Genomic DNA, 27,413 nt, shown 5'->3' with positions numbered 1-27,413 from the left:
AGAACGAACATCTTCCTATGCCCAGAGCTAGCTCTGTAGCCTCAGAAACATGCTCTGAGTGAAATCACTTCTAAAGATCTGCTCCCAGCAGAGGCCTGAGCAAACGCTGGCAATTGCTGCCCTAGAGTCTACGGTCTGCTCAGCACTGCACTCGTGAGGCAAGAAGCTGCGGTTTCTGTCCCACATACCTTCAACCTACTAAAGACTTTGTTTTCACTCATTTGCTGCTAGCTACAATCTCAATCATGCTTTAAAAAAACCCAGGCTATCTCATCACAAATAGGAGGATGAAACTGCGTGTATCAGAGAGGAGCTTTTCAATTCCAGACTGTACTACTTTCATACTTTCATTATAATGAGAAAAAAGTATTGCACCAGTTTCCTGACGCAAAGTTATGGTAGATCAAGGTATTAAGAGATCTGTCTGCAAGGGAGACATACTTCTTTCCATCTTGCTGGCATAGAGTCCATGTACGTATTCACAGCCACCAACAAACAGTTCGCTCACTCACTAAATCTATAGATCTAGTTTCTAGTGCAAGTTTGGAGTCAAGCATTCCTTCCAATGGGCTCACTATGCCAAGTACATAAATATATTTTTGCTGCCATTTAGTATAACAGCTAGAGTAAGCCCTATGAAAGGGTGGAAAGAGAAGACGTTTGCTATCCTGATGCCTCTGGGCAGTTGTAACAGCTGCAGAGTGGCCATCCTGCGTGTTGCAAGTTTTTGCAGAGATCAAGGGCCCGCTGCGTCTATAGCTCTGTGCGGGGGGGGCCAGTTAGCTCTGTGCGGGGGGGGCCAGTTCTTAGATCTCTTGTGAGCAGCCAAGAGGAACCAGCTGGAACTCACCAATCTCAAAGTGCTTTGGTGTCATCAAACCGGTAGAGTTTCGAACAACCTCATGATTTCTCTATCCCAGAATGGTTTCCAAACTCTCTGAGCCTCCAGATTGCTGACTACCTTAAAAATGACATGGAAATCAGACCAGCTTCTCACATGCTAATGAATAAGCCTAGAACTGTTACTGTCTACTATGATTTCACAGACCAGCTGCACAACACTGGCCACCACTTTCCAGGCTGTGTACGTGGGGGAAACCGGAGGACAGTGGCAAGCATTCACTGTCATGCTACACAGATGCATCTCCAAGGATGTCACTAACCTTTGATGCTCTGGGATTGGAATGGATCAGGATTAAGCCCTGAAGCTTTCATTTCCCTTGCATATTCTTCTGGCTGCTGTTACAGACAACTTTGGAGAGTATTAATATATTCACATTTAATTTTTAGCTTAGGGTCATATTTTGTTATGCAGCACTGGTGTAATTTCAGGTTGCTGCTGGCTCGCCGAACACAAATTTGCTAGTTTTCAAAACCAGTGGTGAAGGCAGTCACATGGATAAAGAAGCTCTGCCCTCAGTAAATGCAGCAGTAAATAGCATCTTATCTCTCAAGCAAAAATTCTGATGTTAGTATTACTTAATGAAAGAATTTACATTTAGGCTCTGATGGTCGCACTTGCTGTAGAGCTTAAGCATGTGTCACTAAGGATACTTAATGAAAATACCATATTCTTGCCAGCTATCTATATACAGTGAGCTGAGTCTGCCTAATGCTTCTGTGTTCACCGACAAAGAAAATATACATATATAGCCATGAGGAAACATTTCTCTTTGCCATAAACTCACAAAAAATCCCATATATATCAAGTAATGCTCCTGCTCTCCTACAGGGTAATCCAAAAAGCTCCTTTTGTTACCTCGGCTGCCTTGCAGAGAAACACCCCCACAATGATTGTCCCGGGCACTTCAGTGGTACTCCCATGGATGGTACTGCTCTCCCCTGGTGGAAGTCAGGACTTCACTGAGTTCTGAGTAGCTGCACATGACAACATGGCCCTAATGCCAGCAAGTCTAGGACTTTCTGCTACTCTAAAGCCCAGAATTCCTGATACACTAAATATGGGAAATGGACTTAATTCTGTGCGTAGTTTTTGTGTTGATCCACTGAGATCTGCAGGAAAACTTCCCGTACATCCAAAAGCTTTGGAACTGGCACATATTGTCAGATTTCAGAAGGTTAGTAACAGCGGACAAGAAATAGACAGGGAAGACAATGCAATATGCCTAAAGCAAAAATTCGTATCATACAAAAGCTACAGTTTAAATGCCACCTGTCTGGCCAGGAGTGTCCCGTTCTTTGGCGATATTTAGCTGAATAACTAGCAGCTGCTGTAAAAGAGTCTGTTTCTCAGCTGATGTAAATTTTTGGTTTGTGGGGTCAAATCCTGTGTAGTTATACCTGGGTATAGTCAAGGTAATTGCATGTCACTAAGTTACTCAAACAACTCCATAGTAGTGAGTTACCCGTGTAGCCAAGAGTAGAAGAGAGAACCACGAGTGTAGCATATTTTTGTTTCTTTAGCCTAGTTCTGGTTTTATTGTGGGGTAAACAGGAGCAAAATTGAAGCAAAATGGGACAGTGGTACTGCAAGAGCCTCATTTATCCAACCCTCTCCATTATGACTACTGAGAGTATGTACACTTCCTTTATTTTCTCACGTTAGCATGCAAGGGTATTTTATTATTACATTAGCCTATAGCCTAATAAAAACAAGTGCTAATGCAATAAAATGAAAAGTCCCACTTTACTGCATTAATCAATACAAGGGAAGCTGAATACACTGAGCCAGTTTGCCAGTGAACGCTAACTCTGGAAAAACAACTGACAATACAATGTGATTATAATAGATTAAAAATTGCAGATGAAAAATCAGAGTCCTAATGGACTCTAAGAAAACCTATCATAGGTTTGAAAAGGAAGACAGGCTTTTGGACGTGTCTGGAACATTTTAGTGTTCCCATAAGGGCTAGATCCTACTAATGTGCGTGTCCACACTAGAGCATTTTACATACAGGATGCTATGGGAATGGTTCAGTGAATGGGAACTCTAATGCTACAAGGCAGAATACAAAATTACATATGATACATGTAAGTGTTTTGGTTCTAGCAGTTCAGATTCAGGTTTTGATCCATTCACATACTGACAAATGAGGTTCCATATAGCAGAACTCTATTAAAGGAAATGAAGATCAAAATACTTCTCATTTTTCTTAAGTCTTAGTGACTAGATGACAATGTTCTGTCAAAGGTCTGGAGAAGAATAAAAGATTAGACAAATAAATACACATATATGATTATTTTGCTTATTTTTGGAGGGTGGGAGGAGTTGATTTTTATTTATTTCACTCGTAGATGACAAGACAATTAAATCATGAGCTCCAGAATATTGTCTTTTTCTGTTCTTTGAAGAGGGGGAAATTCTGACAAAGCAGCATCACTAATCAAACTAGGAGGGTAGACAAACTCAACCTACTTGAAGGAGAAGCATATGCAGGAGTAGATTTGCGTGCAGGTCCCCATCCTCTCATGTTGTATGCTGAAACATGGACATGATACCTCTGGCCCTGCAAATGGAAACAACTGGAGTCAAAATTATCACTTGATTCGAAATCATGACTTGATTCAAAACCTTGGCTGTAAAACATGGATAGCAGTCTTCCCAAAAGATGTTTTCTTTGAAAACCGTAAATAGCTTTCAGCGGCATCAACTGTTGCACCGTGACAGATTGAAACACAGTACAAAGATTTCAGGACAGGTGATCTGCTGAGGGTTAACAGAACATACCAATTCCAACTGACATTCTCTTCTACCAAGGCTACACTCTGGGAACTCTTACAATCAGACTTCAGGCACAGGGATTCCCCCTTTTCCTGTTGTATTTAACAGAGTTTCTCTACCAGCACAGCAATGGAAGAAGCTTCCTTTGGCTGCCACTGAAATCAGTCACACCTTTATCACTGATTTTGATACATAAATCGAGGCCAATGGAAAACACTTCTGAAAGTCTAACTTTTAATTTAAATATGTTATATACTTCAGAGAGTATAGACAAATGCATAGTAAGCACTGTGTCTGTGGAAGTGACTGTGCAAGCTTGCTTGATTTTAACTTAAGAACAGTTACTCTGGTTTGTTGTTAGAAAATGAGAAACAGAGCATTTTGTGGCTCAGCTCCCTGGAAAACAGTGTGCTCAAAATCAAAGATTTCTTCAGATAAAAGGCTGGAAATAACCAATGTTTTTCCTATTCTATCTAGAGGGTTTTATATTGTGCCCATTGCTTACTCTTTTAAGTTAATTCTCTCATTTTGAGAGCTCGTGTTTTGGGGCACTGGCCAAGGGTGACATGCATGCCTCCCCCTACTACAGGCCTGATTCAGTGTGCAGTGAATTCAGTAGAAAGGCTCCAGCGCAGTGGATGCTGGTCTGGGCCCCTCTGATGGTGTTTCCAGTCAAAATTGTTGTATTTTGAGCAAGCTTTATTTTCATCAAGTTTTTTGTGAATTAAAATTTTCATGCAGAAATGGTCCTGAACAGCCCGTAGGAAAAAGACTTTCAAACACATGGTCAAAATTATTCTGCTTAACAAACCATATCAATGTTCGTCAATTTTCTCCATCGCTAAGACAATTCTTATCAGTGTGAAAAATGTATACAAAAATAAATAACAAAAATGAAAATGATTGCCATAAACATGTGTGTCCCTGGAAGAAGTAGAAGAGAAAGAACTGTTATTTTAGCTATTGGTCATCAGAGTCAGGACTAGACCTTTCATGAGCCTTTGATCTGCACTAAGATTATCCTGCGATCCAGAAAACAGCAGCTTTCACTCCAGTCTTTTCTGATCTCCCCTAAGCATGACAACTTATAAAACAGTTCATGCTGTCTGTCTATTCCTTTGTGATTTTCAGATTATGGATACCAGACATATTATGCTCAATGACTGGAACGTGTTGCTAGAAGAAAGGCACTCTACAGTTATTACCAACAGGCATGGATGCAAATTATCAGTGTCTTTGTATCACTGGGGTGGCAGGGGGCATCAAGATCTAAATGAATCATTTGGCACTTACTGTTCTGAGACCTGTGATGGTGCACCTCAAAGACTGAAGATTATCCATAATTATTTCACCGGCCAAAGGAGAAAAGTCTTCTGAAGAGCTCCATTCCACTAGGAAACAAGTAGCAGGAGAAAATCAAATCAGACAGCAGTCCAAGCAAAGAAATCAAAGCACTTGAATCACTCACAGGTTAACTTTTCTCCTGGCTGTTTCCCATTCCATGTGGATACTAAAAGTCATGCTTAACAATAATGTTTAGCAAAACTTCACACAATAATTAAATTATATCTCTGTGTATGAGAGAGGAAAGCAAAATACTACTCAAAAGCTTTTCAGGAAAGAATGCTTAACAATACACTGCAATACCAACTATGTTCAGTCAACATTTGTCCTCATTTAAACAATTTCCTTTAAAAAAAGAGAAGTTGTTGAAAAGAGCAGGTAGAGGATTTGGACCTGCTAATGCCATTTGGCAGTTTATACATTCAAACCAACAAAAAGTAGTTTGGCAATTGGATCTGCATAGGTAGACATGGTAGGCAGAGAGTCCTTTTGGCACCATAGGTCCACAAAATTCTCATCACCTAACCTTGTATAATTTGTATAGAGATATGGACTATGTACAGAGATCCTTGGACTAGATCTGACACTCACTAGAGTCTCTTCATTGGTTTCAGAGGGTTCTGGCTCTCTTGTCCAAGCCCGATTCTGCTGCGGTCACTGAAACTACAGTGCTCCACAAGGCCTTATTAAGTTGTATCCACTTTTGAAGTTAATTAAGTGGTGCTGGGCGGGCACATCCCTCCCAACCTGTCCTGCAGCCTAAATTACAATGGGTACCTTTACCAAAGTGCTCCCATCAACTTGTACAGGTGACTCATATTCCTGCTTAAGGGGTTCTGAAATTAGTAGTCCTGCTGTCAGTACTCTTCCTCAATACTTCCGAAAATGAATGTGCATGTAAAATAGCATCAAACAGACAATGAAAAACTACGGGATGATTTTTAAAAAAGTATATATTCAAGTAGGGGACCGATACTTTATTTGCATATTTATTATTTTTGGAGTCAATAATTTAGAATAGATGAGGGGGTATAGGTATTGTAATTTCAGCATGTGGAACTGTCATCTTCTGGCTGTGTCATACTGGTATTTTCATGTTAAAAGAAAAAAGCTTCACAGATTTTTTTGCTCAGCATATACAACATTTAACTGCCAACACAATTCTCTAAAATAGCCAAGTATCAATAGCACAACGCATTTTTCCTTTCTCTCCTAATTGCTCCTTTTCTGTGATTGCAGGTTGGGAATGCACAGCATGTTCTGCAGCGTTTTTGAATTTGCTGCAGTGAAAAGGATATTGGTTTTGTCTGTTGCCTTAGAACTTTTTCAGTGTATATTTTTCTAGTTTTCCATGGGTTTTAAATACTGACTTACTGCCACCTTTAGTGGAAGCAATCTCTGTACATTAGTATGAAAACGTAGAGACTTTTATGGCACTGTGCTGTAGGTTTTTATTGACGGTTAAATTATAAGAATGCTTATATGTACCATTGAACTTGATGGCCTGTCAGAGTTTCCATTGTAAACCGTGATTTTCAGGGTTTATAACTCCACTGTATTAAATCATTGAGGACATTGTATACGTGCTGCAAACTTAGACATGTTGTCTGTTTTCCAGAAGGATAAATTGGAGAAATCCTGTTCGAACTGCTGAACACGTTATCAACAGGCTTGCAGTCATTTCAGATACTATTTCTCTTTTCAAAGATTCATGTAAAGCAAGATAGTGAAACTCAGGCCAGAGTCTGCCAACAAATCCTGTCTTCATTGAACTTCCCAGGCACGACTTACTGCGCTTCTCCGCATGAGGGGCAGTGGTAAGGTTGCACTTTAGGCAGCACAAACCAAAAGCCAGGGGTGAAATAAGCAGCTTTAAGCTGCTTTTGAGCTTCCCAAATTTTTAGCTGTTCTATGGACTAGAGAGTGCCCAAACATAAACTGGTAGTTCAAGAGGCATATTTAAATTTGGGTAGCTTACAGAAATAACATTGCAGCCCTATTCTGTGGGTCTCCTTCTCAACCCACCCACTTGTGTTCTGGCATTTAGAAAAGTGCTCCTAATATTTAGACATGCTGACACGCTGCCTGAAGAGGAATTAACTGCCTTAATCTAAACAGGATTGTAATCCTAAACCTTTGCAAGCATGCGTACAGCAGGAACATCAGGATACTAGTATTACGATTAGCAACAGCATCGCAGTTTGTTCTCAGAAATAATCAAGGACCACTGAGTTCAGAGAAAAAAGCAGTTACCGAGGGGAGCAAAGGCTGACATTGCCTATAAAGGCATCTCAGGAGCAGGTGAGGAAGTGGGTTTTGGAAAAATAAATCACAGCTTTGCTCTGATGTTCTAGGGCAAACTGTTGCCCCAACTCACGTTGTTAGTGAAACCCCATGTGCAGCGCAAACACCCTCATCCACTTACTGGGGGACACTGTTGTCTCCCAGTCCCTTGAAGGACAACTACTCGCTGGGGGCAGCGACCGAGGCTGCTAGTTCTTTCACGAGGTACTGAGGAGCGCTGTGTACCCCTCTGATCCCCTCATCCAGCTGAGTCTTCACTGACTGCTAGCCTGAGGCTCAGCTGTGCTTCTCATTATACAGCCAAGCAAGGCCAGCATTTTGCACTTATTTTTTCGCTTATGGCTGAGACCCATGACATCATTGCAAACCTAGGAATATGGTATTAGCTTGTGGATCAGGTTATGGTTATCATTATGATTGAGAACCCCTCTTTTGAAGGATATTTACCTAACAAGATGGTGTATACGAAGTTACTCAAAAATCAATTTTCCAATATGTACATTTAAAAACATCACATTTGGAAAAAAAACTGCCCCCAGTTTCAATAAAAATTTCCATAACTGAAAAATAAATATTTTTTTAACAGCTGCGTTGGAATAGTGCCTTCTTTTTCCCCTTGTTTCAAAATACTACTGAAAACATATCAACAGGATACACTGAAGCATTGCTGGTTTTGACAGAATGCCATTCTCTGACTAATATCAGTCATAAAGAAACTCATAAAAAAGTCTGGAATTTTTTGCTTACTTTTGATTTCAACAAACTTTTTTTCCCCATGATTTTACTGATTCAAGTGAGAACAGGATGACATGGTATAGTTTCAAAGAAATGCAAGTCAACTTTAGTCATTTATTACTTAAGTTTATATCTCCTGTTATACATTGTCAGATTTCAGCTTTCTACCATAATGGTTTTCAAAAATGGTTGTCTAAAAGTAATACATTATACTCTACTATACTCATTCATTGGGTTTTAAATCTTTTAGAAGGCTGTGAATACCAGTGTCCCTATTTTATAGGTGGGAAGATGAATGCAAGGAGAGGTAGAGCATCTTGTTCACTCCACAGGCCCCCAAACGACAAGGGACAAACCCCTATGGCCTGCATTACATTTATTTGGCCAGTGTTGCTCACACCTTCTGGCTATGTGGGATAGATATAGCTCTTTCTGGTACCAATACAAAGGTAGACACCCAGTCTTACCCTTGTGATTTACCTGGATCTAAAATTAGGTAACTATTTGCATGAGCAACCCGTCATGAAGATTTTGCTAAATCTTTGCCTACTTTGTGAGGGAGAGCACTGGGACAGACTGCTCTGGTAGTAAACAAAAAATATCAACCGTTTGTTTAACTCTAAAGTACTTGGGACTTTAAGAAAGAACAAAAGGCCGGCTAACCTCAGCACTTTAAAAGTTGAATATAAAAATGCTCAAGTATAAAAACCTGAAGATGAAGAGGGTCCTTTATGAGAGCCCGGGAACAAGAGCTGGTCTTGTAGACTGCACCAACTGCGCTGTAAAGGACCTGAAAGCTGTTGGGTGAATTAAGGATGGAGCATGTTCCAGTTCTGTTCCGAACACCCCAAAGGCCTGCTTTGTCGTGAACGCTGAATGTCTTCGCTGTTGCGGCTTTCCGTCTGACACTTCACGTTATGTCAGAGCAGGGGGTTTTTGTGTGTTTAATATATTGGTCACTATGTGTTTTAATGAAGGTGCCCTGTATTCCAGAGCTAGCAAATGCACGATGTGTTGCTGCGGTCGCCAAGATAAGTAGTAATTTTTAAATAAACAGCAGTATAAACAGTTACATAAAACTCATGTAAATTGCTGGCACATAATTTTAGACTGGCTTAAGTTATGTAACCTACTTGTGGCCAAGTTTTTCTTTTTTTTTTTTAATACTCAATTCATACTTTAAAATAAAGGGAGAAGTTTATTTTCACCTGTTTCTTTTCCACTTGCTGTCTTTCTGTTACATGGAGCACGCCTTAAACAGCTTATTAGGGAGATTGACAGACAGACAAGAAAAAGTGAAGGCACAAACCACCTCCTGACCCTATTGTAGATTCATTCAGGGAAGCACCTTCTCCTGAGTCAAGTAAATAGCCTGAGCCACAGTAGAAGTTGCCACTTCTCTTGGCATTTGTTTTTGCTTGCACTTAAATTACTCGCTGAATTGCTGAGTAGATTAATTAGACCGAGGAATATGAGTTCTGTTGCTAAGTTGATGGAGTCCACAGAATAGTGTAGTGAGCTGGGATTCTGAGTTTTATTCTTGCATTTGCTACTGACTTGCTGTGGGACCTTGGGCAAAGCGTTGTGCCACTATGGCTTTTAACCTGCACTTAAGCAGCAAGGATTCTCTCTTTCCTCCCTTCCTCCACAGGTCCAGGGCCCAGGCTGAGGGACACTGTGATCTTAGCTTGTGTTTCCAAGGGCCTCCAAACAAATAATTGCATTGTTCAACATCTTCCTTTGAAATGTAAAACTGAAAGAGTGCACTAACACCAGAAACCCCTGCATACCAGTTTTTTCTGCCTGCTGATCTCTACAAAACAATTTTAATAATTTACACTCATAATGTCTTAGCAGCTTCATTTAAAGATATTGAACACTGCCATTCATGTGAATGAAAACAGGATGAAAGTACCGAAACAAATATTTAGAAGTACAAAAGAAATGAAGAGAATTGAACACTAGAGAAAAGTAGGAATCGGTTTGTTGGTGTAACAGCATCACCAGCTCAGATGGAGAACACGTTGCAGTATTTGGTCAGCTCCTCCTGGCTGCCTTGAACTGTTCTTTCCTGCCTGAATTAAGAAAGGAACCCAGTTTTTGCAGATTTGGGTCCAGGCTTTGTTCATGCCTTTCTCATGTTTGGAGATTCTCCGTAGAATGACAGGAGAAAGACAAGTCATACCAGCCCTAGGGAGTATTGACAGAGATCCCAGCACAGTGCTTCCATTAGGAAAAATCAAATGTTTGGCACTGAGCAATTTGTGTTTGTTCCCTTCGTTTGTTTTGTTTTGTTTGTTTTCGTGTTTTTTTTTTTGTTTGTTTGTTGGTTTGGTTTGGTTTGTTTTTTTGCATGAAGGGTATAACCCATCCATAAATGCACACTGACTCGAATATCTGGAATTGGTTGGATTCTGCTCGATAAGAGCATAGACAGGGACAATATGATACAAGCCACAGCATTTACAAAGGCGCAGGCGAACTATTAATTTGTTTGTTTACTTAGGGACTCTAACTGGGATTTACTACGCTGCCCAAGTGACTTAAGCATATTGCTATGCAAACACAGGAGTTAAAACAGTGTAGTCATGGCTCGGGACTAGGATTTCTAGGGACTACTTAAATTAAAACCTGAGCTCCTAATTGCTCTAAATACCAGCGTTCATTATTTTGGATCTTATCTCTTATTTCAGTTATTTCTGTAAACTTATTCAAGGCTCTTTGTACTGGGTCAGTAGAAACATCAATAAGGCTGAAGAGGAATGAAAAAGATGCAAACACACACAGCACTGTGTCCACCTGAAGTAAATAAAGCTCCGCTGTGTTTTAGTGTCAAAGAGCGATGGGCGGGTTTCAGGGCCTGTCATCAGAACAACGGTGAGGACAGTAGTGAGAATAGCATTCCTAGACTATTCGTAGAGAGCACATCTTCTTTTGAAAATTTCATGGCTATAAAGCTTCATGATACTTGTTTCAGAGAATTTTTTAATAATCTAATACTTTATTTGCAGTAAAGCTTCTTCCCTAACACACCTGTGGGCTCCTTTACGTTTTACGCCTGCTAATAATGACCAATGATGTCAAATAATCTTTCTTGTGGCCCTGTTTCTGGATGTTCCTTTGACCTAGGCTAGAATACTCTATTTTATGTCTTGATGTTTATGGGAAGCTTTATCACAGCAGGCTGGGTGCCAAAGACACATCTTTGCTTGATCATGGTTTCACTAGTTCGTCTTATAGCCAATCTAAGTTACACAAATGATTTATAAGATGCTATTTTTATTGCATTGTAATAAAATTCTCACAAAGATAAAATAAAAAAATCATTGACTGTTTTCTTTCAAGTATTTAATTAGTGTTTTCTGAGTACTGACAATTCTTTATCCATTTGTACTAAGGTTAGCTGGTCCGGTACAAGAAGGAACTTCTTTCCTTTCTGTTAGTGAAAATGACATTTCTTACTAACATTGTATAAATAACTAAGAAAATGTGCCATGTGGGTGCATAGTGCCTTCCAATGTGGGCCAGTGGTTAAAAAGCCACAACAGATTATAGTATCAGCCAAGGTTTGTGTCTCAGCCCTGCAATGGCAAACATCACACTCTGGCTGTGGAAAGAAGAGTCAGAAAAAATACAAGTTTAGAACCATGAAAAGGGACTGGAGAGTACACAGAGTTCTTACGCAAAGGCTTCGCATCCTAGAGAGGTATAACAGGTTTGGCTCCAATTCTGCGAATTTCCACTCCCAGTGGGTATGTTTTACTCATGTAATCCGTGTAGCCAAAACTGGTGGGGAAGCTTATGAACACAGGGACTAGTCATTTGTGTGGAGCATGCACGGGTTAGGCTCAGCTTCTTCCCAAAACATAATACATTAAAATCTAATTAATAACGAGCAGTTGTGAAAATGCAAACAAAAAGGTAATCTATCACAACATATGAGACAAACCAGAACACTGCACAGCACTGTTAACAAAGAAAGTAAATACGCAAACCCTAATTCGAGTAATCTGTTTAATGGGATTCCACTGCTTTTCCTCTGGTTCTCCTGTAATATATTTTTAAAGAGGGACTTAGCTGCATAGATGTTAGTTATATTGAAAGGCTTTTATTTCTTTATAAACTAATCCCTGCAGTAACTTAAAGAGCTTTCACCTCTGCCTAGCATTGCAGCCAGGTGTTGCAGGCAAAACAGTCTTGATTTGGAGAATTTTTACTTAATTTAATTTATTGCCAATTAATACAAACTTCTGATCACTCGTTCAGAGGGAGAAGAAAGAAAACATAAGCAATTAAACAAACATTTAAGTGAATACCTTTCCACTGCCTTTCCCAGGCTCAACTTAAGCCAAACACCTACCCTCCCCCTTTCCTACTGTCAACTTCCCTTGCCTCCACCATGGGGTTACCCTCAGCGATGGGGTTTTCCATCCCGTTTGGAGGTAGCCGGGCCAGCTGTGACCAGCACCTGGCATCTCCTGACCTCCTCCCACACCTGTGGCCCTGGCTACTGAAACTTGCCGCATATGCCCAACACAGTACTGAGGCGCGAGCTAAGAGGGTGCTCATGCGTGAACTCATTGGGTGCTCAGACACGAGTCAATAGGGCGCTCATGTGTGAACCAGCTGGGGGTTCGTCAGTAAATTAAATGGATGCTCATGCATGAACTGATTGGGTGCTCATGCGCGAACTAATTGGGCACTCATGCACGAAAACAGTAAACCCTGCAATTTATGCGCGATACGTGAGGTAAGACCCTGAAGCAGATCCAAGGCCTGATTCCAAATTTACATTCATTTACCAGTTCTGTGGGTCATGTTCTGGTTGGAGAGGAAAACTGAGTATGCTTTAGACCCTTTATGCTTGTAAATGATCCAGAAAAGTCCATGATGGACCAGACAAGACCTCAGACAAAGCGGTGAGCTGGGAGACTGTCACAATCCCTTTGAAAACATTCTGGTTTTGTTTAAGTCTCCAGTGAGGAAGCATTCCCAAACCCATAAGTCAAAAGATCCGCTAAATCAGGAACCTTCTTCGAGGCAGGAGCTGAAGGTCCAGAGTTCCAAACCTACCACTGGCCATAAAAAATCACCTCTTCTATGCCATACCTATGAACTGGAAGCTATAACACTTAACCATGTACAAATAATTTTTAAAAATACTTATTAATTTTGGTAAGTCAAAGAAAACGTAAAGGGAAAAGCAATGTCTAAAATTCAGCAACATCATGACATGAACCTTTTTTCTTAAGACACCAAAGGCAGATAAAACCAGAGCCTATATGTCTGGGCTTTCTCATAGCCGTTCATCTTGAGCTGCTGTTCAAAATCCTTATAAAACATGAAGCAGGAGGAAGGAATGACTGAACTAAGTAACTGGTGTCTGATCAACTACATTAGTTAATTACACCATCACTTAATATTTGATGCGTGTTCAAAGGTGCTTTTAAATACATAGCAAACTTAAAAACCAGAAGTTCTTAAATTTTATGTTAAGTCCAACACATACTACAGACATTGGCAGGAGCTAGATATAGAAAGGTTTGTTTTAACATTTATACATTTCTGTACTCGCTAGACATAAAAATAGAAATCAAATTGCACAGTCCTGTTAGCTACCAAAATGTAATGTGCAAATAAAGTGCCCAGGAGACCTAATAAAATGCCATAAATGAACTACTGTAAAAAATATCAGACCACACCTATTCAGCAGGATAAATTCAAATGTCTTACAAAGAAATGTATTCTCTTTCCTTTTTATGGAGTAAGAACTGTTTTGGGGAAAGAAAGAATGAGTTTAAAAATATACAAAGAAACTTTGGATTATAAGTGAAAACGGTTTCAAGATCAAGTTGAGTGCAGAATGCTACTTAATTCCACTATAGACTGGAACAGGATCAAGCAGTGACATAGCATCTGTGTTAGAAAGATGCATAAGTATTAATATTAAAGCACCACATTTTCATACCTAAGATTCACTTCTACATGCATTCATTTCCATAACCAGGGTTCTTCTAGAAATCAGAGGAAGCGCAGGCTTGCTGTTTTCTACTCTGACACTGCTATGTGAACAGTTAGTTGCCACTGAAGTGGGGAAAAAGTCAGAGACATCACATCTATGTGTATTTGTGTAAGCTCTGCCTATTAGATTAGCCAAATCTGTCGGGAGTCAAATCCACCGTACAGTACTAGAAGGATCACTGCAGGAAGCCCGCTATGGAACAAATCCAAACTTGATCAAACATGGCAAGTCAACTATTGATAGGGAAATCAAATGCATAACTACAAAACATGGTATATGCTGTTTATATGTGCTCACAGGGTCAAGCAGAAGTCTGTGCAAAATGCTAAGATTATTTGGTTGTGAAAGGATTACCCCTGAGAGTAAAACATGCAGAATCACACACAATTTGTAGATCGTTTTTGTAAAATCTTTGAGATTTTTTCACATTGAAATTTTCAATGAAAAATTTCCATTTGATACAGCGAGATGTCAACTGAGAATCTCAAATACAGACTTTTTTTTTGAGCTACAGAACATATATTGTGTAGGCCTACCCTGGCAGGCTTCCTCATTCCATGATCTCAGGTTCTGACCCTTAATGAAAAGGCAGCTCTGTTCATCCTTTAGTTGAGACTTCCAACGGTAACACCGAATTGCACCAGCCTCTCAAAGGTTCTTGCCTATAACCAACGCATTTCATGCAACCATGTGATAGCCACATACCCTGGCTACCGCATATCTAGCTAGGACTGAACCAGCGATTTAAAGACAATTTAAATTATTCTCATGCAAAAAATTCTGAAATGAACCACAAATTGCCTTGAAAGACGGGAGGCAGGGATTGATTTTTTGTCAAAATTTAAACACAATGTAACTCTTTCTTTCCCGATCTACGCTGATGTGTTGGTTATTTAAAGAGCTACACTGACATAGAAAATAAAAAATGTTCTTTCCGTCCAACAGAAATCCTAGAAGGCAGCTGGCAGTTCTGACAAACATGAGATATTCTGCTAAAACAACAAACTAAACAAAAAGGTAACAAGGGCTAAAGTGGCCTAGACAACTTAGCATCACTATCTGTAAAATAACTTGGCATGCAAGTCCACAGCTATATCCAAACGGAGAGAAGATCAGCTGTTTGCTACATCAAACATGGCTCAGATTTTTTTCTCTCTTCCTCTCTCTTCAAACATAAATAGTTCCAGGCTCTTAGATAAATTAGCTCAACTTTGGTTATACAAGCCGTTTCACTTTTTCTCCAAAAGGGGATATACATGTTTGTTTAAAAGTTTAAATAAAATACAAACAGAGATTTTCCATTGCATATTGATACTTTCCAGTAGGTAATGATCAGTGCTGTGTCCATTTTCCTTCCTTATCCTATACTTGGGGCCCAGAGCATTATTATGACTGCTTCGGAGGGGAAATGGATGAAAAAAAAAATGTACTAAGAGGAGATTTACCTGTACTTATTCGCCGTAAAAGCAAAATAATAATCAGGTTTAAAATGCACAGAAAATAAGTGCAACAAAATTACTTGCCATTACTTATAATTTTGTTCTTTAAAAAATTGTGCTTTCTGTATGTGTATGTGTTGTGTGGAACATGTGAACCCTCGAAAGGCTAATTAGTGAAAGACAACAGTGCTTAAAAGCCCTACAAGCACTTAATACTTGGCTCTATTGGGACTGTTCCGAGAAGTCAAGTGGTGCCTATCTGGATTGTGTTGCTGCTGGGATTTTTTGCATCAGGATAGTTACAGTAGTGTAGCTCCAGGATAATAATATATCACGCAGCAACAATATGACAGTGTAAACAGAAGGTTCACCTTAGCTTCAAACTGTGGCAAGTTATTTTGTATGTTAGTGTGGAATGTTTTGATTGTGTTTTCAAAGATGTAAAACTAAAGCAGGTCCTAAGTACTTCCATGATGGGATGTGAAGTTTAACTTTAGGGCATGATTAGCCAAGGGCAGGGGTTTTTCTTCTCAGTCTCACAATGATGCTTCACATCCTTCCTAAAACTGGCTGGGGTGAGGTGTCTCTGGCTTTGAATCTTTCTCTAGCCTGGAGCAGATTCTTACTGGTTTTATTGATTTATGTCATGCCTGTCTGCTTCCAGCCTCAAAACACTTTACTAAGTTACACTATACATAGGAATAATTTCACATCAGCCACCACCACGCTGTAGCCTTCTCTGGAGGGAAACTGAAGGGAGCCATTAGGATGGTGCCTGCAACATTAAACAACAATCCAGGAGAGGAAGCAAAGAATACTCTGGCTCCTTAAAGCAATGGCTCAACAGAATGCAGTCACTGAACCGCCATCCAGCTGGGACACCAAAGTCAATACCCATTCACTGTGTGTGGTTAAAATTAAATCTCCTAATGAAGTGAGATGGTTTTAGTGGTTAGAGAGTGAGTGCAAAGTATTATTCTCCTGTATTATTATTTGTAAGTTATACAGCTAACAAGGGAAAAGATCACACACCGGAAAATAGCAGAGAGGTAGATAATGTTCCAAGCCCAGTTTCTAAATGACATTTGGGCAAATAAAGCTTTGGAAAAATATGTTAAAAAAAAAAAAAAAAAAGGAAAAAGATGACACAGAAAAAGGAATTGGCAGTTTCTCAATGTTTTTAGGGAACTAAACTAAACCGAACAGAAGTGATGTCAGTTTTTATCCCCTATAATTCAGGTCCGGAGAAAAGAATATTATTAGCTTCTGTTAATGAGCAGGTATTCCCTAAACACTGCTGCAAATGCTCCTGAATTTTAATTTGCTTAGAAAAAGAAATGGTAAAGTATTGAGGGGGGAAAAAAACCAACCCTAACAGTGTTAAGTGTTAACCCTATAAGCTTATATTTGTCCCTGAATTAGCAAAATGCTTAGATGTTTTTTTGGATAGGAGGTTTATATGTCTGACTAAAAAGATCCTCAGACAATGTTATCAAGCTCTCCTTTCAGGGCTAGTAATTGCTAGCTGGTTCTAATCATTCTTGCAATGATCATTTGAAAGGCTCATTTTATGACCCCTCAAACTGGCACAAAGAATCTCACTCCCATAATGTAATAAACAATTCTACAACCAGTGCTTAATTAATTCCCGAAAGTCACCAAAAGGAGCTATTAATGATCTTTCTTTTTCTCTAACCATAAATATGCAGGTCTCCTGGGATAAAGGATTTAAAAAGAGCATTCTGGCAAAAATAACTGTCAACTTGATAAAGCATAAAATGATCACCAGTGAGGGTAATTCAAAATAGAACAGCAATGCTACCTAGTCTGATTAGAAAGTTAGGTCAGGTTGGATTAAGTTTGTTAGAACGTTGTGCTTACCAAAAGAGGACAGAATTGACATGGTCCAAAACAGACTCAACCCAAATGAACACACAAGACAAAAATACTGCAACCTTTAGAAAATTAGATTTAAAAACCAATTCTATTTGGGAATTTGCTTTACTGTGAAAATATCAACAGTCATTATAATTAGAGTGTGGACAATATTTCAGGGTTGCTTAAAATACGTGTATTACGAAGAGCAGGCTGATATTTTCAGGCAAACTTAAGTCTTTTAGAAGCCCAAGTATCGTTTTCACAAGTCAATCAGGCAGTAGGAAGCCCCTAAATGAAATTTAGTTTCCTGGCAACCCAACCCATTGCTGAAAATTAGATTTAGGCTTCTAAAGGTCTTTGATGTTTTTGAAAATCACACTTCCTGCAGCACTGCACAGCTGACTAGGTGTAATACAGTAATTTACTCTTCTGCTGAGGCTGTCAGGAAAGGAATCACTTTGATGGCTTTGCGATCGCGGAGGTTGGGTTTTTTTCTTACACCGAAAGAAAAAATTTTACTGGGCATAGCCAGTGATGACTGTAATCTCTGACCGGAAGCAGGGGGAGGAAAGAAAGAGAGAACCTGCCTTTTCCAAAATAAACTCATGCAGTCCTTTGGGTGCTTGTGCTTGTTGCCAGTGGAGCCTGTGTACTGGCATGTCCCACCTTCAGAAGAGCTCCATGAGCTGTCGGACCCTCGATGGACTGGGGCTTTCTGAATCTCTCCTGTTGAAGCAATCCCTGTGACACCCACACATGGAGACATGAAATAGACTGTCCCACAACACAACCATTATGGTTCTTGCTATGTGTATGGGAAGCCAAGGTTCAAGTACCTCTCAAATGAGTTTTTAATTATTAATACAAAGAAAGAAGCACAAGAGGAAACATTAAGGGAGACAGTGGGAAAGGACTTTCAGGCCCCCCACTCCTTGACTCCCCTGGGCTGGGCAAAGAAGGCCTCAGATCTTCATAACAGTGCTTTTCAGTCCCTTGAACTGTGGAAGGACTCAGGCTCCCACTGGAAGAAGGAAGCTGTGGATTGCTGCACTTCACACTGAAGACCTTACTGTTCCAAACATTTTAGAAAACCTGTAAGTTCCTTTTAACAGGAAATTTTAAAATTTCTCATTTTTGTTCTAATCTTCAATAAAACTTTTTTTTTTTTTTATGTTGGAATTTCCTGTGGAACAGAAATTCTACTTTGAATCCATTTCTATTCAACAGCGCTATTCAGATGGAAGCATTTTCTTATTCATTCCACTTTGCAACTAACTGGTGCCACCCCAAATGTATTGCTCTTCCAAGAATGATGTGGCAGCCCTGGAATAGCTAATTAGTTGGGCTGTATGATGCCTCTGCCAAAAGTTTCAGCTTCCAGAGGCATTCCTTTAAGGAATGGTGGTGTGGGTTTGGCATTTCGAAGGATACACATGGTTTCAGGAGCCCACAGGCACCAAAACTTAGCTTGTGTTTTATAACTGCTCATCTCAACCCAGTCATTGAGCTGATGTCCTAACCACAGTAAGTCAAGCAAACTTCTTCAAAGCACTCAGGAAGAAAGCTTTTGGTTAATTTATTTTTCCTTTTTAATAAAAACTTTGCCTTTAGGGAATCTTTTAAGAAAATTCCACTTTTACAGCTATTAACTGGGAAAATAATGAAATTCAAACATCACTAGCAACATAATATAATCCGTCATAGATAAATACCTTTGTCACTTAGCTCTCAATTTTTGTACATTGTTAAGGTAAATGAAAGATGTCTAAATCCAGTACCTTTATACTTGGTCACCACAGCTGAGTTGACACTCTGAGGTTCTTGGAAGGTGACAGTGAGTGATGTACTGCTTGTTACCATGAGACAGACATTGGTTGGCGCCTCAGGGGCTCCTGGGAGAGAAGAGAAAACATCAGCTCTTCAGCACAACAAATCCTATTCAAACAATGTTTCTGAGTCTTCAAAGAACCCACTGAAAATCACCCTGCAATTGTGAGCTTTGGGTTGTAGGTGTTTGTGTTTTCTGCCTTTTGAGCATTTTAATTAGTGCCCCTGCTAACAATATCCTGCAGACACCATTTGTTTCTATCATAGTTTTTGGCTCCTTTTGGTTAAAAATATCTTCCTGCATATATGCAACCCAATAAAACAGATTCATGCTAATTATGTCAATGAAAAGCCCCTATAAATCTCTTGGGGTGGGTAGGAGGAGAGATGAAGGACAAAACCACAAAGAGCTAATTAAACCTTTATGGTTGCACTAACAAACTCAAATTTATCAAATAACAGAAAACATTTTTACATCATTGTGATTCAGAAATTGCAAATTCCACAAATGTTTCAGTGTAGTAGTTCCAAAATACACTTGTCAGTTGAGATCTAACATCTCTTTTTTAAAGGAAAAAAAACCAGCGCACTTAACAGAATGTAAATCGAACTCAATTCAGAAACCAAACAGAAAATGTTATGACTTACTGCTGGGATTGATTTAAAAAATCATTTTATTAACTTACACTACTGCTGTATATTGTATATTTAGTATCTAATACAAGGAACACTACGTCTGTCTTGAAGAAGTAATCTTAGAATACAATAAATTCGAGAAAATTATTTGTAAGTACATTTATATGAAGGTGGTTGTAAAAACGTTAATGGCAATGACTGTATTTCATTGAATAGGATGCAGCTAAAAGATCTACATGTGAAACAATTCAGCCCTGTTTACTCCTTCCCATGGGCCCAAATTCACATTTTTTTGGGGTACAGACTCACTTGTACAACTTTTTAAAGTGACCCAATCTGTGAATACACTGATGAAATGTTATATGCGGATGCCAAAATTAAGATCAAGTTTGCAAAACTTCTATATGTAAAATAAAATTCCATTGTTTAATCAAATGTTTAGAAAAAATCCTGTCTTAAAACATATTTTTTTTAAAAAATCAAATTACAACAGAAAAAAGGCCAATGTCTCCATCCCTCTTCCTCCCTATTCATATATTATTTTCTAATCATTCTATTTTAAACTCTGAGCACATCAAATGAGATCCAGGAGTAATCGTGAAGAGGAATAAGCAGGACAGAATCATTGGATCCTGAACCAAGCGTTTGGAGGTCTCGTGATCCATTTTATGCAGCCCATTCCTAAAGGAGCTCTGTGCTTGTTGCTGTCAGATACTCAGTCCTCTATTGTTCTAACATTCCTTTTGGTTAAAATTATCTATTGTTCCTTTTTATTCTTGGGAAGGCCATGTAGTCATATGCCTCAGTTTCCCCACCCTAACATTCGTCTGCTTCACAGCAGTGCTGCGACGATCAGTTAGTGACAGCATCTTTGCTCAACAAAGGCAGAGTGTTCTCAGTTGTAGAGTGCTTGTCTCGAATTTTACAACTACTTTCTTCTACTTACTAGCATGCTCGTAGCCTGCCTTCATGCGCTTGTATAGCCTGTATCTCCATTCCCATGCTTTTAGTTGCTTCTCTTTTTCTGTGTTGTCTGTACCATGGCCTTCATCCATCACTTGTGCAGACAATTCAGTAATTCGCTGCTGTGCTTCCTGGACCAATGTACTCAGATGTACTGACCTGCTTTCCATGTTAACAACTACCAAGAGAAGGGAAAAGTAAGTAATTGCTTGGTGGACTTATGTGACAAAATTCTGGCCTTACTTATTCTGGTATAACACATGTAAGGTCAAGTCCTCGAACACTCCGCCTTCCAGTAGTTATCTTGTCATCAAGTGGATTAGAGCGTGCCAATTTATACCACTTAAGGATCTGGCCACTTATGAATGAATAAATAGAGCAAGTTTTATCTTCCAACGTATCTCTCATGCTTAAAAATGTCTTAATTAGACTGAAATTGCATATATGTTTTAAGTTGGTGGAATATTAAAAATGAACTAAAATAATAAAGCATTTGCTTTCTATCCAACCCCTCCTTTGCCATAATATCATAAGATTTCATACAAAAAAAAGGTTGTACTGGTTATAAATACATACAATCTATGAATCTCTACAAGCAAACAGAGATCTAATTGGCAAACTCAAGAATGAGTTTTGTGCTTAAGTGCCATGGCTGGTATAGAATGGATCTCTTTCCAGGTCTTTTTTGTGCCTCAGTTTTGCCCATGTAATATCTAATTAGTCCCCCAACAGACTGGACAGATAGAGAGCAGTTTGACACATGGAGATTTTGTTTTTCTCCAGTGCTCAGAATAATTTAAATTTGACATTTAGCAGTTCACATTTCCTGTATGAACTACTGTGTGCTACATAAAGGTGAAAATGAAGATTGCATAGGGTACAAACTAAAATAGGTTTGATTTTAGCCCCAGTCCACAAGACTACCCTAAACCAGCCCCTTGATTATAGAGTGAAATGTGGTGAATCAAACCCTATTTTGCTCTTAGCCCGAAATTGTTCAAACTATTTGCAGTTTAGAAAACAGGGCTTGTAAAGGTGTTTAACCTGGAAAGAAACGCAACCACTGATCTAACGTTCAATATGCAGGAAACAGTGTACAAGAGAAGGAATTCTGACATCATAACTTTTTTTCTGGTGTCAGGTATTTTTGCGGAAGAGCTCTAAGATAGCCTTAATTTTAAAGGTTCCTAGTTACCAAAAACACTGCCCTAGCGCAAGCAGCAACTCTTAGTGGTGATGGGGAGTTGCTATGTAGGCACAGTCAGGCTCTTGGTTTCCCTAAAGTTTTTACAGGAACAGCATGAGTCTTGCACAGGATGCACTGGTCATTCACTTGCATAAGCCAGGAGCAGCGGACATTTCTGAAAACATCAAACCGTACCATATAAAGGACCAAGACTGACAAGTTTTTGACGTCAAAACATCAGATGAGCAAAAATACCTGTGCAAATGAATGTGTTATTCCTAAACTGGAATCATAGGATTATGGGACAAATCAGATTGGAAAGGACCTTCTCTAGTCCAACCTTCTTGTTCCATACGGGGTCAGCTATGAGGCCAGACCAAGTTACTGAGGGCATTACCCACTCTGGTCTTGGAAACTTCCCGGGATGGCAGCTTTGCAACCACTCTATGCCACCTGTTCCACTCCTTTACTGTCCTTATGGTGAAAAAGGTGTTTGTTTTATCCAGTCTGAACCTCTCGTTTTAACTTTTGCCCTCTGCTTCTCATAACAATACCACAATCAAGGTTTAGCGGAGTCTAAGAATAACCCTACATACTACTGTGAAAAGTGCCATGGGATCTTTAAAGCCACAGGAGGAGAGCAAAGAATTGCTCAACACTTCTGACATCCAAAAGGTTGTTTCTGAAGAATGTTTGTCTCTAAGACTTTGCTTCCAGAAGCTGGCTTGAAGCCATCCTTCTTGAAGTTTGATCATGCTTCATATGGACATCAGAGACATATGGCTAGGCTTACTGGAATCTGCTGGTATCCTCAAACTGCCTGTTTACAGGCAGACCAAAGGTGATACAGTTTCCTGGACCCATGCCTACAATAAGCATGCAATCTGATAAGACAACAGGACTGAGAAAGGCGATTTTATGTGCCAGAACTTTAGGTGGTTGAGAATTGGCGTTGGTTCAAGTTCTCACTGAGGATCTGGCTCTATCTGTTTAATCAAGATTTTTATCCACAATTGTCAGGTCTTGGAAACATGTCCAGTCAGCCACTGGAAATTTTAATCTTATTTTTATTTGGGTTCACGTGAACAAGCCAAGCCAAACAATGAGTATAAGATGAATAAGAGTAACAAAATATAACACAGTGGACTTTGCCTCCTCCCCAACTAAATTAATATTTTAAATTCTGTACTCTCTGATCTTACGTACTTTGTGTTCAAGAGATGTTCAGTTCCTGTTAAGATTTATACAGTCTAAGCTCCATGTGGAAATGAAGATCATAGTTTTACTTTCTATTGCTTTATCTGCTGTTCTTCCTATTCCAGGCAGAAATCCAGGTGATACAGATGGAAGTTATCTGTCCTCCAGATCCTCTTTTCTACAGCATTAGGTTAGGGACTATAATGAGATTTCAGCTGGATCACTACAGTTAATATAGTGGAAGAGCAAGAGTTCTCTGTAGGAAGCTTTCTGTGTGCACTTGGAATGGGGAATTCCTCTACCTTGCAGTCTCCTAGATCTTTGGATCTGTCCTATACACTTCCAATCAGATTAAGAGATGATTGTGTCCTGTCCCAAAATTAGGCTGAGTCAGAATTTTACCTTGCAATCCCCTCCCCTCCCACTCAGCCTGGGGAAGTCTTGCTCAGCTGCCCACCACAGAGAAATGAAAATGCTCCCGCTGGGTGCTGGGTCATGTTCTTGTAGCCCTGAGATCATACAAACAGAACGGATTTCATTCTAACAGGGTTGGTTAAGTACAGAAAGCAAAGCAGAAAGACTAGAGAAAATAGAAAGTGACTGCTATCAGTTCCACAAGAATGAAGCCACGTACGAAGATGCTGGGAACCTTTGTTTTGAGTGCTGAAAACTTTTTGCATTTTGCTCTCAAGTAGCAACTGTAAACCCTTAAGGTAAAAAAAAACAAACCAAACAATCGTTTGCTTTTTTTGAGAATGCTTCATCCATTATTTCAATCAGAAAAAGTAAAAATCAAGATAAGTGAAGTGGAAATTTGGTGGGTATATTTTGAAATGGAAATGAGGTGGTTATATATTCATATTCTCTGTGTTCATAGGCATGTTTGCATTAATTACAGGAAATGAATACTAATTTATGATTGCCCCTGCTCGCCATCAGACTGCATTTATTTACAGATGAGGTCAATGAAAAATTAGTTTAGTCTTTTTTACTGCTGTTTAGAACACTCAAGACTGTGTTTTCCTCTAGATTTGTCATGGTTAATGAATGTTGCTTCAGCAGTCAATCATGTACTCTAAATGCTGTCACACTTTTTTTTTAAAGCCTCAGTCATGAACCATGACAGAAAAATAAACAAATAAATATAAAACTAAAAAACTCTTTTCACTGAGCAGCTACACTATGCAAAAATCTCCAGGGAAGGTTAAAGGAGGCCAGAATAAATGATAATATAAGTGCTGTGGACATAGAAAAGCAATAAAGGTGTACCAACACTGAGGGTCTGGCAAAAAAACTCAACACACACACGCACATGCACACACACTCTCCAGTGAAAAAACTGGCAATGTTAGTAGCCTCAAGGTGCAATTTCCTGGAGCACTGAGATTGACATGCCAGCACTAAATGTTGTTAATTTAACTAACTTCAAATTAATGGCAGAGTCTGCAGTGGCCGAACCCCTCAAACACAGTCTCATTATAGCCTTGCTGGGAATGTCCTAAATATAGGCATTGACAGTTTAAAACAAATTCACATACATTGGTGTATTTTTAGACACAAGTAAGGCGTCAGAGTTTGTGTCATGGTATAGGGTTGATTAATTGGGTTAGTAAGTCACCCGCAAACCCACAAATTGTGTGTAAAAATGCCCATGAAGGAATACAAAGGATAGTTTTATAACTACAATATGTAGTTATAAGCAATATTGGTATTCCAGTAAAGTGAGAAGGTCTGTTTTGTGCTTGGATTTTTTCTGGTTCTGTAGAACTTTGAAATTCTCACTCATTTAAGTGGGATTTTAGGCCATTTGAAGACTAGGAGTGAGGAGTCTGTGGTAATGGAAATGATAGATTTCAACACAACCTGCCTCCTGAAGGCAGCGTAGCAAAATCAAAAGGATAATTAAAATAAACCAATGTCTAGACAAGTCATCGTCCTTTCACTTTTGATGGCAAACACTGTATTTCAGACTATGATCTTTGACTCACTCAGTTCCCGTTTCTGTATTTTTTAAGATTTTTTCTCAATATTGGTATTAACTCAGCTGCCCCAGTGCTAATCGCATTAGAAGCTCAACCTGATTCATCAGGTGTGTATCTCACGTAGACAACAAAAAATATTTACTGAGCATGCATTCAACAAGCAGATGTTGCTGTAAATGTCCTCCAGCACTGCGGTGCTATTGCTGGTATAATAATCTTTATGATAAGACCAGTCAATTTTTGTGTGTAATGTAATTCATTTCCCCAAACAGCAGCAAGCCTAATCTCCTACAGACAATTATCTAAGTCAATTCAATTTGTGTTCTTTACTTACAGTGTGGGCTTTCCTTTGCCCCAACGTGCAGAAGGGTCCTAGCAATAGGGACGTTGTTTGTCAAAATAGCAATATCCAAAGGAGTTAGTCCCTCACTGTTTGGTGTGTTCAGGTCCAGTTCCTCCAGTGTGTATTGATAAAGAAGAATCTGAACAGCGTCCAGATCTTGCTGTTCTACGGCCTCAAACATAGCTTCATTGCACTGGAAATTCTGTGTATCAATAAAAAAAGAAATTCAGTAAAACTTTTCAAATGTCAGTGTTTGAAAAATAAGTTGAGAAAATTTGTGTTTTGTGAGATTGCTAGAAAATATTGATCCTCCAGCCCCAGCTTAGGTTCAGCTAGAAACATGGAAATCTTTTGCAGCAAAACTGAGCTTGATCTGCCTCTGGACTTGTGTGCTGGAACTTGCTTCAGGCCTGTGGGAAGATTCAAGTGAGGTTCAAACCCATACAAAATAAATCCATGCTTATTTAGACATCTGTCCTGTAATCAAGCTATATGAGCAATATTATACGTTTTCAGTGTGAAAGTGGATGACAGACTGTGATTTTGGCAGGTTCTTAGACTACCGTTTTTCAAACTCAAAATTTAATGTCAAAGTCTACAAAATCAGGTGATCAAAATCCAAATCAAACAAGCCATTCTGGAGAAAAACCTTCACAGCTCCAGTGTGAGCTAGTAACAGGTACTGTTCATTCAAACACTTCAGTCATTTCTAGGCGCTCAGATTTTTACGTTTAACTTGTAACTGGAAGCAGCTTTGAAATGTATAGTCCTTAAATAAAGAAGTAGAAATGAGACTGAAAAAACTGACCGTCCAGTGTGCATGTCCAGAAAGTGATGTGTCTGAACAGCAGAGGACACAAGCAGCCAAAACCAAGAACATACATGGCACCGACTCTCAAGCAGGGAGAACCACTGAACCTTTTCCCTACTATTGTCAAGGAGATAAAAGAACAGCAACCTATTGTTTCTTAATTGAGCTGGGGAGAAGCAGGTGCAGGAGAGTAGCATGGCCTGAAGGTTTGTGTTATGAAAACATCCTTTTGGAGCCTACAGTAATGACATGTTATTTGCCAAGATTCTTTAAATTCTCTCCCAGTGTCCCATTGCCATAATTACCCAATAGGTTTTTTTCCCTCTTAAGAATGAATCAGTAGAAGCAAGAGGCCCAGCTAAGCAAGGAGGGCTCAGCGTGGGGTCACATAAAGGAACCGAGATCTACGCAGACATTGTGCCAATGGGCATACTAAAGAAATGCATACATAAGAGAGCGAGCGATCCAGATATGTGATGCAAACCACCTTCCTGTGCCCTGAAATGCACATGGAGGAAACACAGAGGAAATTCTTACATAATAATGTATTCTTTATGATGTGAAATAAATATTGGATTGAAACCCTCTTCTATTGTGATGAGAAATTAACATTTCAGCCACATCAAAACTTCATTTTCATTTTTAAATTGATGTAGTTTTATTTGACATATCTCTGGCCAAGTTTTGCTCTCAGTAAAACAACACTTTCTGAAAGCACACTGATCTGCTGCAACATCTTTCGTCTCCTCCCAAAATGCATAGACTAATGGTTTGCAAGCAGTTCTGAAAACTAGAGTCCACATCTACACCTTGGAATTTGATCAGTTCTACAGTGTTTTTTTTCAGTTATGCTTGAAGTTAAAAGTGTCTTCAGAAATTCTCAGGCCTGACAGAGATCTTCTGGTCTACTGTTTTGCATGTGAAGTATCGTTACCACACTCATTGCAAAGACGATGTTATCTTAAAGTTTTAATATGGACCTCAGCTATGCTGAATATTAGGGATCAGCAGAACAAGAAGACAGATGTACATAAGATGATCTTTACCCCAAATTGTCAATATAG

At 39.3% G+C, this 27,413-nt stretch overlaps 1 protein-coding gene across 1 annotated transcript in view; it reads right to left on the bottom strand.

The window, feature by feature from the left end:
• ANKFN1 (ankyrin repeat and fibronectin type III domain containing 1) overlaps window positions 1-27,413 on the bottom strand; it is a gene marked incomplete at both ends in the record, with an annotated part of 62,978 nt that overhangs the window by 29,161 nt on the left and 6,404 nt on the right. Inside the window, 5 exons of the mRNA XM_082492248.1 lie at window positions 3,377-3,467; window positions 4,976-5,073; window positions 19,183-19,296; window positions 20,814-21,008; window positions 25,530-25,740. Coding sequence (XP_082348374.1) covers window positions 3,377-3,467; window positions 4,976-5,073; window positions 19,183-19,296; window positions 20,814-21,008; window positions 25,530-25,740 — 709 coding nt within the window. The remainder of the gene's footprint in view (window positions 1-3,376; window positions 3,468-4,975; window positions 5,074-19,182; window positions 19,297-20,813; window positions 21,009-25,529; window positions 25,741-27,413) is intronic.

Source organism: Vanellus vanellus, assembly GCF_965231255.1.
Source record: "Vanellus vanellus genome assembly, chromosome: 17".
NCBI classification, from domain to species: domain Eukaryota; kingdom Metazoa; phylum Chordata; class Aves; order Charadriiformes; family Charadriidae; genus Vanellus; species Vanellus vanellus.
The sequence above is the reverse complement of the archived record's forward strand: the minus strand, read 5'-3'. Positions and strand labels throughout refer to the sequence as shown.